Here is a 12,685-nt window from a genome sequence, read left to right on the forward strand (position 1 = left end):
GCCTACTGTGGGTTGGTGGGGTAGAAAGAGCTTGCTCTTGCCACAAGTGGGGCTTCTGAAATTAAGATGAGCGCCACACACGACCTTAGGGCTGCAGGCTGTCCACCCCTGTCCTATGGAACATATGGCCTGAGAGCACTTTTCTGTCCCCCAAGTCTGGTCTCACATGAAGAGCTCAGTTTAGGACATCGAATTAGCCATCACTGAGATACACATGTGAAAAATTCAGAAATATTTTTGGAGATGTTCAACTGCATGCAAGTTTCATTCATCCCTATCTCCCATACACCCAACCAAAAGTTCAATTAGCTCAGTCACAGCCAAAATAACGAGAACATATAACAACTGTAAAAGGCTCAAGGAGCCTGAGACATGACTATAGGGCTGTCCTTCCACACTGGCCATAGTGATAGGGTAAGGTTCATTTCCAAACAGAATTCAGCCTGCAAAACCCTAGGCTCCGATTTAAGCACAATATTTATGGAATGGATCTGGTACCTATTGCATTCTTCATCTGTTCTACGCACACCTAGAGATCACTGACCACTTGTTGTGCTCGAGTTTTGCAGGCACATAAGGGGAAGAGGGGGGAAAGTTCTCATGTTAATGAGGAAAGGCACAAAGCCTCACTTTATATGCCCTCTGATGTAACATGGGGCATTCTGATGTAGCATTCTGGAGGTCTCAAAACACAAATAGAAGGTACTGCTGCAGAATCAATTCTAAACTCCAAATTTCTGGGAAAGTGAAATCAATCAACTCAGATCTTTGCCAATCCTTTCTAGAGTGGAGAATTTTGTAAAAGGCAAGCTAAAGACTGGATAGCATTTGGTATAGGTATTACAAAAACAAGCCAAAAAGCTCCTTAATGACTTTTATGAAGTGTAACTGCCACACTCTCTTGCAGTGCAAATATAACACACCCTGCAGCACTGATATATGTGAAAGCAAATTTGAGTATTTCTGTTCGACTCTTATAACAGCTGTGGTCACTCCTGGACCAGGATAGCTTGACCACTTCAAGACTAGATTATTGCAATGTACTCTTGAGGGCTTGCACTTGGTTCAGAAACTGCAGTTAGGGCAGAATGCTGCAGCATGATTGCTGACAGGAGTAAGAATCCTACCAGCATATTACACTTCTGCTCAAAAATCTGCATTGGCTGCCAGGCTAAGTTCAAGGTATTACTTAATAGTATATAAAGGTTTTAACAGCTTGGGACCAGCTTACTTGAGGGATTGCCTTGCCCTGGACATGCCTACCCAACCGCTTTGATCTGCAGAACTTCCAGTTTTAAAAGTGCAGTGTAATGTACTTTCCTCATTTGCTTTGGAACTCCCCGCCTATTAATATTAGGTAAGCACCCCTGTTATACTGCGTTAGATACCTGCTAAAAACTTGACAATGGCAGGCAGGACTATCCAGATACATAGTTTAGTTATGCATGCTTGTTTTTAACATTTCTTGATTTTATCTGTGTCCTATTGATTAATTTCTATATTGTTTTATGTTCACCACTTAGGGGATTGTTTTTTGATTGAGCCATTTGCAATCTTTTTCTAAATAAACAACCTCTAGGTAAAACAAAGTTAAACATCACATTAGCACAGATTTAGGCTTTGATGAGGACTGACAGTTCCACCGGTATGTAACCTCAGGAAACAGCTGGCATTTTCTTTCCATAATTCTAGATTGCTCACAACAGGGTGCACACATATTTCCAAGATATGATGCTGCCTTTAGCACTAGAACAGCAAGGCAAGGAAACCAGTTGCCCACATCTAAAAAGTTTAAAACTATCCAATCTTCTCACGGACATGCAGGGACATTCATCATTTCTAGTATTTAATGGCATTTATTAAGAAGTCAAATCTAATTCTCAACAGTAGAGCCCTTTTTAAATACGTTACCTTCACTTGCTCTGATATTCCTTAAGGAGTTTCTGCAATAAACTGCTCTTCTGGAGGGTGGAGGGGTTGGGTATGTTTGTGTTCCAATAGGGTAAAACATGGAGCAAACAACAAAATTGGCTTCTATGTGGCTCCATGTCCAGACAGGGAATCATTTGGAACCAGAGACCATGGTTAACTGAAGTAATTGTTAATTATTATTGTTATTGTTATTAGCTTTATCTTGCCCAGGGCAACCCAAAACAACAAAACAGATGGACAAAAAACCCCACATAGATACATTAAAACCAAGAGGAACATCCCACACACTTCTAAAGGGTCACAGAGAGTTAAAGGCCAAAGGCCTGGTTATAAAGTCTTTTCCTGCCACCTAGCAAAAAATATTAGGATACAGTACCAGATTACTGCTTTCCAGAGCAGCTCACCACATGCTCAGTCCCAAAGAAGATTCTGAAAGGACTCACAATGTAACAGAGCCTAGCAATATTGTTGATTCACTCATAAAGGAATCCAGTAAATCCACAGCAGCTTCTCATACTGAAGATTACAGGGAAATATTCAAGACAGAAAAACTAATCACACCACTCTCTATTGTAGGCCCCTGTCAAGTTCTTTATCACCTTGACACCAAAGCTGCCAAGTTATCCCTTTTTTAAGGGATTTTCCCTTATGCTGAATAGGCTTCCTCGCGAGAAAAGGGAAAACTTGGCAGCTATGCTTGACACTCAGCTCACAATCTTCCACTTATGGAACTCTCATCTCCTTGGGAGACTTCAGGATACACACAGATACCCTATATTCTCCTTCAGAGTTCATCACCTCTGTTGAATTGACTCTCTACTACCCGGTAGCAACTATGACTGCTGTGAACTGCTCTGTCTTGGACCATTCTGCTGTGGAATTAGATGGCTTGTTTTACAATTACTGTCTCTTTCAACAATGAATGCACCCTACCTCCATTGGCCCCCACTTCGCCGCTTAGATCAAGTGGTCACTACTCCAGGTAAAGGTAAAGGGACCCCTGACCATTAGGTCCAGTCGTGACCGACTCTGGGGTTGCGGCGCTCATCTCGCATTATTGGCCGAGGGAGCCGGCATACAGCTTCCAGGTCATGTGGCCAGCATGACAAAGCCGCTTCTGGCAAACCAGAGCAGCACACGGAAACACCGTTTACCTTCCCACTGTATTTATCTACTTGCACTTTGACATGCTTTCAAACTGCTAGGTTGGCAGGAGCTGGGACCGAGCAACGGGAGCTCACCCCGTCGCGGGGATTTGACCCGCCAACCTTCTGATCGGCAAGCCCTAGGCTCTGTGGTTTAACCCACAGCGCCACCCACGTCCCACTACTCCAGAGCCTATGAAAATCTACCCAACCAGAAAAATGACAAGAGGATTCACATTGCTTGCTTTCTAGATTTGCTATTGAAGCATTTGTTGCTTCCTCATATAATCACTTCTTATCCTTAGGGATACCAATGTAAAGCAATTTTCTTCAGAATCCACATAATCATCTTTAATACCAGGTTTACAGCTATTTCATTTGGCCTAACATCTACAGGGCTGCATCAGTGTGGTACTCAAGAGAACCCTTTCCCATCTTCCCCAGGTTTAAAGAACATGGCTCAATGGAGGGTTTGTAGCTCTGCAAGGGGCATTGGGGTCTCCTAGCAACACTCAGTTTCCTTAACAAATTATGGTTCCTGAGATTCTTTGGCATAAAACATGTTGGGCTTTTGATAAATTGTTAGTGGCACTCCTGAGAACACTTCCCACTTGGTTTTGCTATACAGTCAAACCTCATTCTGCGTCCGCCTGCACTTGCATCCACTTCGCCGAACATCCGCAGCAAACCCGGAAGTACCGGAATGGGTTACTTCCGGGTTTGCCGCTTGCGCATGCGCAGAAGTTCTAAATCACGGCATGTGTGTGCGCAGACGCGGCACTTCGACGCGCGTCATTTTCGGCTTGTGGATGGGCCTCCAGAACGGATCCCGTCCACAAAACGAGGTTTGACTGTATTCAGGAGCAGAGAAAAATCTCCTGTAACATCTAAAGGTAAAGCACCCCTGGATGGTTAAGTCCTGTCAAATTCAACTATGGGGTAAGGCACTCATCTCGCTTTCAGGCAGAGGGAGCCAGCATTTGTCCACAAACAGCTTTTCTGGGTCATGTGGCCAGCATGACTAAACCGCTTCTGGCACACAGGATATCATGATGAATGCCATAGCACACGGAAACACCGTTTACCTTCCCGTCGAGCAGTACCTATTCATGTACTTGCGCTGGCATGCTTTTGAACTGCTAGGCTGGCAGGACAGGAGCTCAACCCGTTGTCCAGATTTGAACTGCCAACCTTACGAGGCCCAAGAAGCTCAGTGGTTTAGACCACAGCGCCATCCAAGTTCCTGTCTAGTTTCACCTTTAGCCACAAAACACTGGTACCAGACATTCTGACTTTGAATATCCTTTGGCACCATCCCATATTTGTTTCCAGGCAGTCACAATACATCACCAAAGAGGTAAAGGTCTCACAGTTCATACAGGGGTCAACAATGTGGTCCTCCTTGGACATTCAACAAAAATGTTCTTTGACTACACTGGACAACTATTAAACCCAGTTACTGAAGCAGCAATCACAGTGGGAAGTATGCTGTGACTCTATACACAAAGACATGGAAACTGATAGCAAGACTGACAATGATATACAAATCTCACAAGTTATCCACAATAAAAGCAACTATGTCTGCTTGAAAATTGCTCCTCCCATTATTGAATGCACCCTCCCAAAACCTTGCAGGGGAGGGAGGAAAAACAAACCTCCACTCAGCCTTCCCCCACCACCCAAGGCTAATGATTTAAACTGTTTCACAAATATATATATATATATGAATATGGCACACTTTAAAAGTAGTGATCCATGTGTAAACATTTGGTCTTACACAAGCATGGGAACGCTCTTGTGGTATTTTACTTCTGCATAAAAATTATACAGCTCCACCAGCACATACTCCAATTCCACAACAACAGGATTGGTGCCGTATAAAAGCCTGTCAATGAACTTTAAAAAGTGCCTATCAAGTTTCTTCTAAAGTTATGAGCAGAAAGCGTTTCCTCTCTAAAACAATGACATGGCATTTCCTATTGGCCTTTAGAGGGAGACATTAATGCACCGTACAATATGAAACTATTGCCTGCCGCTCGTTCAGCCCAGCACAGAACAGGAAACAGCACTGAACCTCACATTTTTTTCAAGCTGTGCTTTTACTCTCCATTTTGTCTGAAAACCTAAGACCCAAAAGCTCATGTACCAATGGCTTGGGTCTTTTTCTGTACCACATACACGCATAATTAGCCAAAACCTGTAGAAGGACCACTAGCCACCAACACCCAGAGCAACACCTGGGACAAAAATCAGTGTCCTTACCTTTTTAGTGCAGTGCTCTCAGGGGCAACATCCATTTTGGTGTCGTATCTCTCACACTGGAGTTCTGGTGGGCTGAAGTCTGGATCCCCAGTTGAAGGAAGAACATATCCCTGCCATTTATTTGATGACTCTTGGTTATGTATAACCCCACAATATAAAGCTGTCTCGCTGACTTCTGCCATCAGAGGAAGCCTCTGGCCCAAGAGGACTGTCCTTTCCTCTGCGCTGGCCATAGGCTGGAGCTCCAACCCATTGCTGTAGAGGGCTGGATTTACAGGAACTGGTGGAGGGTCCAAACTGTCTGCTTCCTGCCCCCTTGGCTGGGGGCTAAGTGTGGGAGGCAGAGGGGATGTTGGGGAATGGGGGGAATCCATAGGATTCAAATTCGTTTGTTTGCTTGGGTGCCTGGGTGGCAGAGTGAGCTGCTTTTCATATTTCCTGTTGCTAGGGGCTTCTAAAGAGGGCTCCATCCCAGCCAAGGCCAGCTTTTGTCCCGAAGGGTCCTGCTCCATACACAGCTCTTCAGTGACAGAAGGACGATGGTGAAATGGCAGCAGCGATCTCTTTTGGAGTTTTTCCGATTTCTCCTGTCTCTCTGTGGTTTTGTGCTTAGAGGCAGGAGGTGGCAAGGCAGAAGAGGATGAGGATCCTACGCCAAACCCTGGTTGTGATATCGTTGGTGGACGACTGGAACCCACAGCACAACGCTGCTTGAGAAGCTTATGCCTGGAAGAGAAACATCAAGAATAATTTACCAAGTGGACTGTAAAGAAGAGTAAAGAGGGTGAAGTGTTAAGTTTGTATGCTGGTGCATCTAGATTTCTCCTCCATCTCATTTGTAAGTGGCTTTGCAATAGTGGCACGTTATTTTGGTGATTCATCTGTTTCAAACTTGTCACTACCTTGACTTTCACATGAACTACCCTGACAGCTAGATAAAACCAGTCGTCATGAAATACTCAAATCATGTGTAAAGCATTTTCTGGATAATCCTATGAATTTGTTCTGGAGGGGGACAAAAATATATATTCACTTGCTTGTTTCCTCCTCTCCTTAGAATGAAGACATCTTCTACACAGTCATTCATCATGGAGACTCAAGATTGGCCCTCCACACAAAGCCAAATCTGTAGTTAGTTTTACAGGTAGTGAAAGGGGCGGCTGCCTCAAGAGAGGGTGAGAAACCTCACACGATGGCAAGTTCATGCAAAACTCCAACTATGTGCTGTGAGGCAGCAGGATTGTGGCCTTCTGTCCTGTCTACCAAGCATACTTTGCTGCAACCTCTGCCCTGCCATATGTTTAAGTCATAATGTTGACCAATATGTCTAACCTACAGAGGCGTGGACCTAAGCAGCCCCATCATTGACGCCTTAAGCAAACTGACTCAATGTGGCTGCTTTTATGACAGATTTTAAGGCGCTAGAGAGAACAACCAACTTTTGTAATAGACCAACAGTTTGAAGGGGTAGGTACACACTCTGATTATAAAGACTGGTATGACTGACCAGGAGGAAAGCAGCTCAGGCATCATACAATAAAGAGTTATACAATAAAGAGTTATACAATAAAGAGTTATACAATAAAGAGGGGACCCAGGTGGCGCTGTGGTTAAACCACTGAGCCTAGGGCTTGCTGACCAGAAGGTTGGCGGTTCGAATCCCTGTGACGGGGTGAGCTCCCGTTGCTTGGTCCCAGCTCCTGCCAACCTAGCAGTTCGAAAGCACGTCAAAATGCAAGTAGATAAATAGGAACCGCTACAGCGGGAAGGTAAACGGCGTTTCCATGTGCTGCTCTGGTTCGCCAGAAGCGGCTTTGTCATGCTGGCCACATGACCTGGAAGCTATACGCCGGCTCCCTCGGCCAATAATGCGAGATGAGCGCGCAACCCCAGAGTCGGTCACGACTGGACCTAATGGTCAGGGGTCCCTTTACCTTTACCTTTTAAGTCCCATCCTTTAAAACCTGGTGCTACAATGTAAGATTTGACCCTGGCCTTAGGAAGCCCAAACAGGAATGCCTTGCCAAATCCAGTGAAACTGCCAGCTCTGGATACAGGCACTTAGCAGACGGAATGGCTTTTGGGATGATCCCACAACTTTGTTAAGCAGAAGCTAAGCATGTGCTTGTCTGGCACAACCTTTAAACAGAGCGTCCCGCTCCCACAGAAACAAGTACTCATGACAGAAACCACCCCTAATCATCTTGAGAATTATTCTCTTATGCACTGACCTGGAGCAAGAACAGCACACTCTTTGGACTGGATCAACAAAATCCCAAGTAACACTGCTTCTAGGGGCCTCTTCCTCCACGTTAGTAGCAGTAATTTGACTCCTCCTGATACAGAAAGAAATAATTATTTAGAAATAAGTCCGCAGCCACCACGGTAGCAGAATTTAATTTGTGAGCCAATAAGCTACAGAAAAAGAATGCTGTGATCATTAGAGAATCTTGCAGCAACTACAACTGGGCACAAATCCTGGGCCCTTTGTTGTTCATCATCTTTATAAACAACTTGGATGAAGGCATTGAGGGGATGCTCATCAAATTTGCAGATGACACCAAACTGGGAGGGGTGGTCAAGATGACCTTAACAGATTGGAGACCTGGGCCCCAACTAACAAAATGAATTTCAATAGGGACAAATGTAAGGTTCTGCACTTAGGCAGGAAAAACCAGATATAAGATGCACAAATATAAGATGAGGGACATCTGGTTTACTATCAGGACATGTGAAAAGGATCTAGGGGTGTTAGTGGACCACAAGCTGAACATCAACAGTGTGATGCAGCAGCAAATAAAGCTAATGCTATTCTAGGCTACATCAACAGAAGTATGGTGTCCAGATCCAGGGAAGTAATAGCACAGAACCACTATATTCTGCCTTGGTCAGACCACACCTGGAATACTGTGTCCAATTCTGGACACCACAATTTAAGAAGGACATTGACAAGCCAGAACGTGTGCAGAGGTGGGAGACCAAAATGGAAATCAAGGCTTATGAGGAAGAGTTGAGGGGAACTGGGTATGTTTAGCCTGGAAATGTGGAGACTGAGAGGAGAGATGATAGCCATTTTCAAATATTGAAAGGGCTGTCGCATGAAAGATGGAACAAGCTTGTTTTCTCCTGCTCCAGAGGCTAGAACCCAAACCAAACATATATGACAAAACAACCAAAGTGGGAAGTACAGGAATTAAAACCAGGAATCCAAAACCTTTAGAAATATGTAGTGAAAAACCTTTTAAAAGACTAAGTGTTGAAAGCAGACATACACAGATACTTTTAAGTGTCAAGTGGCAGCTCACTCTCAGAAGACACACAGCAGTGATTGTGACAAGCCTCCACTGGCCCATTTTCTGAACTACACAATAACCTTAACTCTGGGTTGTAACATGAAGCTGCCAAAGTAATACAGAGCTCCATCTTTCATTCTACAAAGTCAATCAGTAATTGGATGCCTTATTTAAGATTAATAAATTATTAAATGGAAATAAATAAAAAGCAAGCCATTTTCCATTTCCCCCATAATTATTATTGCACCTTAATAAAGCACACATCCCCATTTTTATACACACACACACACACACACACACACACACACACACACATATATATATATATATATATATATATATATATATATATATGGCTGAGGCAAGAGCTCTTCCTTAGGGTAGAGGACTATACATAGTTCACTGACAGAACATGTCTTTTGCACGCAGAAGTACCCAGATTCAATCGCCCACACTTCCAGATAGGGATGGAAAGTCCCTGAGAGCTACTGTCAGTCAGTGTTGACACTACAAGCTTCCTATGTTCTTAAAATTTGTTTGACTCACAGTTCTTTTGTAGTACCTCAGGGTTAAGGCCACAGTTTATGATGCCATGTTCTTTACACATGACACAACATGAGGAATCTCCTGAACCTTCAAGGGAAGAGAGCTGCACAATCCCTGAGCTTATCTGACTAAAGCCTAAGGAGACTTTCTTCCTACACTCTGTGCAAGCCCTCCACCAGCACAGGTTATTTTGACTCAGTTGCGCTACTGAGCCAGCCACTAACCTTCACAACAGCAAGACAGACAATGCTTCTATACATGGCATATTAAAATGCAAATGAGGAGAATGTTATCTATGGGAGGGGGGAAAACACTACCCTGATAATTGTTAGAACTGGATGCCAACTCAAGTTGAAATAGAGGAAAACAGGTGTGATTATTATCTTACTTGGACTGTGTCCTGTTGAGGATACATTCCTTCCAAACTCGGCGGACCATGCGATTCTGGAATTTTGGAGGAATCTTCCCTGATTTCTTTGGACTTTGCACAGTGACCATACCGTCTGGTGCTGCTGAATGGCTGACTGTGCTTGGAATGCCTCCACTTTCACCTGCAAGATAAACAACAACACAGGATACAGTCATACCTCGTGTTGCCCTAGGTTCATGTTGCGTCTTTTCGGCTTGCGAACGCGGGTTTTGCCGTGCGTGTGTGTGCAGAAGGGTTCTGCGCGCTTTGCTCATGCGCAGAAGCGCTCTATCATGCTCCCCGCTTGCGCAGAAGTGCCACTCTAGTTGCGGACTTTTCAGGGTGCGAACGACACCCCAGAATGGATCATGTCCACAACTAGAAGTACCACTGTATAGCAAAAGGTACAAGAGTTAATTCCTGGAAATGATGTTCTTTGGGGTCCAAAAAATGTGTGATTAGAGTGAAAATTCAAGCCAGATCTAATATAACTTAATCGGCTTCATAAACCATAAATGAGTCATGCTCACATACACTTTGCTCCAACTCCAACTCATTTCACCAGCTCTGGCATGGAGATCTTGGTTTGTTTGGACCAGAGTTCCCAGCCATGCCTAATATGGTGAATTCTGGCTTAACCAAACAAGAATATCCATGTTAAAGTCGGTGCATAAGGGAAGAGGGGGTGGAATATGGGCCAAATATTATGTCCAAAACCAGCCTTTCATTTGGGTGACATCTTAAACCTTACATTTATTACCAGCTGCCACATTTATTATCAGATCATGGATTGGTTTTGACACCAACACCAAACTATGATTTAGTGTTATGTGAACAGGCCTCAGAATCCCTATAAATGCTTAGTGCACTCCAATTCCCTCCTGCAGTTCCTTTTTTGGTGGCAGAGCTTGCTGTTATTGAAGTGAGGAAACTACGATTTGCACAAACTATGGTATGTTTGCAACCCAGAATTTGGAATCATGGTTTGATTGCTTTTCCATTTGCAAAACAGGAAGTCACGGAGGGCATAAAGGGAGGAAGAAACGTGGAAATCCAAGGCTTGCTCATATAATGGCAAAACACAGTTTGATGTTTAATCTGAATCAAGTTCATTTTTAAATTACTGCAGTGGTTGTGCTGATGTCATATGCACAGTCATTCAGGACTGGCAGTGTGTCCTCCCCCCGCGCCCACGCCAAGGCAGTAAAACTGCTTATGAATGGCACCAGCAACGGCTTCTGTTCTCTGTTATGAATGATATCTTTAGACCAATTGGATGAGCGGCAGCACTCTAAGCATGAACTGGAACAGCAGAGGGAGCTTTTAGCTTGCTTCCGAACTGCATGTCACACACACTGTGCTTGAACTGAAAAAGGAGGTAATAGTACAAATCCTCAACAAGGTCAAACATGTTTACAGAACTCCTTGTTCTTATGTCTGGCATGGCCAGAAAAAGCCTTATGAATAAAACACTGAAAGCAGCCAAAGCACTGCTACATCAGAAGGCGAAAAGGCAACCACGCCTGCCCCTGCTGTAAAAGGACGTCTGTGCCAGGGTTTTGTGTTTGCTGTTATTTCCAGCGGCTACAAGTGTTTGCAAACCAGGTTGTACAATGGCATCCTGCTCTCTCATTTGGTTCTTACTATGCTGCTGCTGTCAGCAGCCAAGGTCTCTCAAGGGACAGTTCCCCATCACAAGTCTACGTTTCCGATTTGCAAATGCTGGCTGACATGTGGAGCAAGCATCTGTGTGAAGTTGTGATGCTTTCAATAATGCCACAATGATGCCACCCTTCACAGGATCCAAGTCCTGGGTGGCAGCATGCAAACACTATCCTGCACAAGAATGAAGAAACAGGCACCAGCTCGCAACACATTTCTGCGATTTCCATAGACCTGATGCGCTGCATTCATTGACTGCCACATTCACAAAGGCATCAGTAGGAGTGTGCCTAGAAATTTAGAGAAATCCTAAGACTTGAGCCAAATTGAGTTTGATTCTGAAAGGCCTCTCCACACACACACACACACACACACACACACACACACAGAGAGAGAGAGAGAGAGAGAGAGAGAGAGAGAGAGAGAGAGAGAGAGAGAGAGAGAGAGAGAGAGAGAGAGAGAAGGAAGGAGGGACCTCTGAAGCAATTCTAACAATGGGGGGGGGGGGGGGGACAGTGCAGACCGTGTGTCTGCCAGAAGTGAAGCTTCCCATATAAGGAAAACACCAAGGTGGGGAGAGGGAGAGCTCTTTTGTGACTGACAGGTCTAGCTTCCAATAAGAGGAAATGATTTTACCCGAGATCTCCAACCACAGTGGTTTGGAGACGGGATGCTTTCGTTTATTCATTACTCTCTGCTCACTCTGACTCTTCTGAGCAGTACCAACTACAGCAGGGTGGTCCAACATGCAGTCTGTGAGCCACATGTGGCCCTTGAGGCCTTTTAGGTGGCCCCTGGCAGAGCAGAGAATGGAAGTGGCTCCTGATGCAGCAGCGATGGCAGTGTGACCTGGCTTCAGGAAGGAGGCATGAGGGTTATGGCATGGTCCTAAAATCCTTCCACCTCCTTTCTCAGATTTCGGGGAGGTGGACTAGATGACCCTCAGGGTCCCTTCCATCTCTACAATTCTATGCTTCTATGCTCCACGACATAAGAAGAGCCTGTGGGATCAGGCCAATGTCCAATCTAGTCCAGTATCCTGTTCTCAATGGGAAACCTGCAAGCCCGGATTTGAGCACTCGTTCTCTCCTGTGGTTTCACCCTGAGTTTGCTTATTAAATATATTAATTCTATTGTGCATTTAACTATATAAATTAAATATATTGTGTTTAATTTTTTTTAAAAAAATGAATATATTGCAAACACTTTAATTTACTATATGGAAATTTCGTTCAGCGTGTGGCCCACAGGCTCTGTGTCAAAATGCTCTTGCAGCTCACTTGGCCCAAGAGGTTGGACCACCTTGATCTAAAGAGTTCTTTGTGGTGAAGCTGAAGCTTTTTGCTTATATTCTAAAATCAGTTTCTTTCTCTTGTTTTCTTGTATCTACCCCCCCCATTCCTTCTCAAAACTCCTATCCATTTAGCCCTTTTGAT

General features: G+C 44.3%; 1 protein-coding gene across 1 annotated transcript in view; it reads right to left on the minus strand.

Annotated features, from left to right (window-relative positions):
- MED13L (mediator complex subunit 13L) overlaps nt 1-12,685 on the minus strand; it is a 169,656-nt gene that overhangs the window by 44,300 nt on the left and 112,671 nt on the right. The window contains exons 8-10 of the mRNA XM_035098346.3: nt 9,567-9,729; nt 7,571-7,675; nt 5,340-6,065 (exon numbers count right to left, since the gene is read on the minus strand). Of these exons, the coding sequence (XP_034954237.3) occupies nt 5,340-6,065; nt 7,571-7,675; nt 9,567-9,729 (994 nt within the window). The remainder of the gene's footprint in view (nt 1-5,339; nt 6,066-7,570; nt 7,676-9,566; nt 9,730-12,685) is intronic.

This window comes from Zootoca vivipara, chromosome 16 (assembly GCF_965207765.1).
Source record: "Zootoca vivipara chromosome 16, rZooViv2.hap1.1, whole genome shotgun sequence".
Lineage (NCBI taxonomy): Eukaryota > Metazoa > Chordata > Lepidosauria > Squamata > Lacertidae > Zootoca > Zootoca vivipara.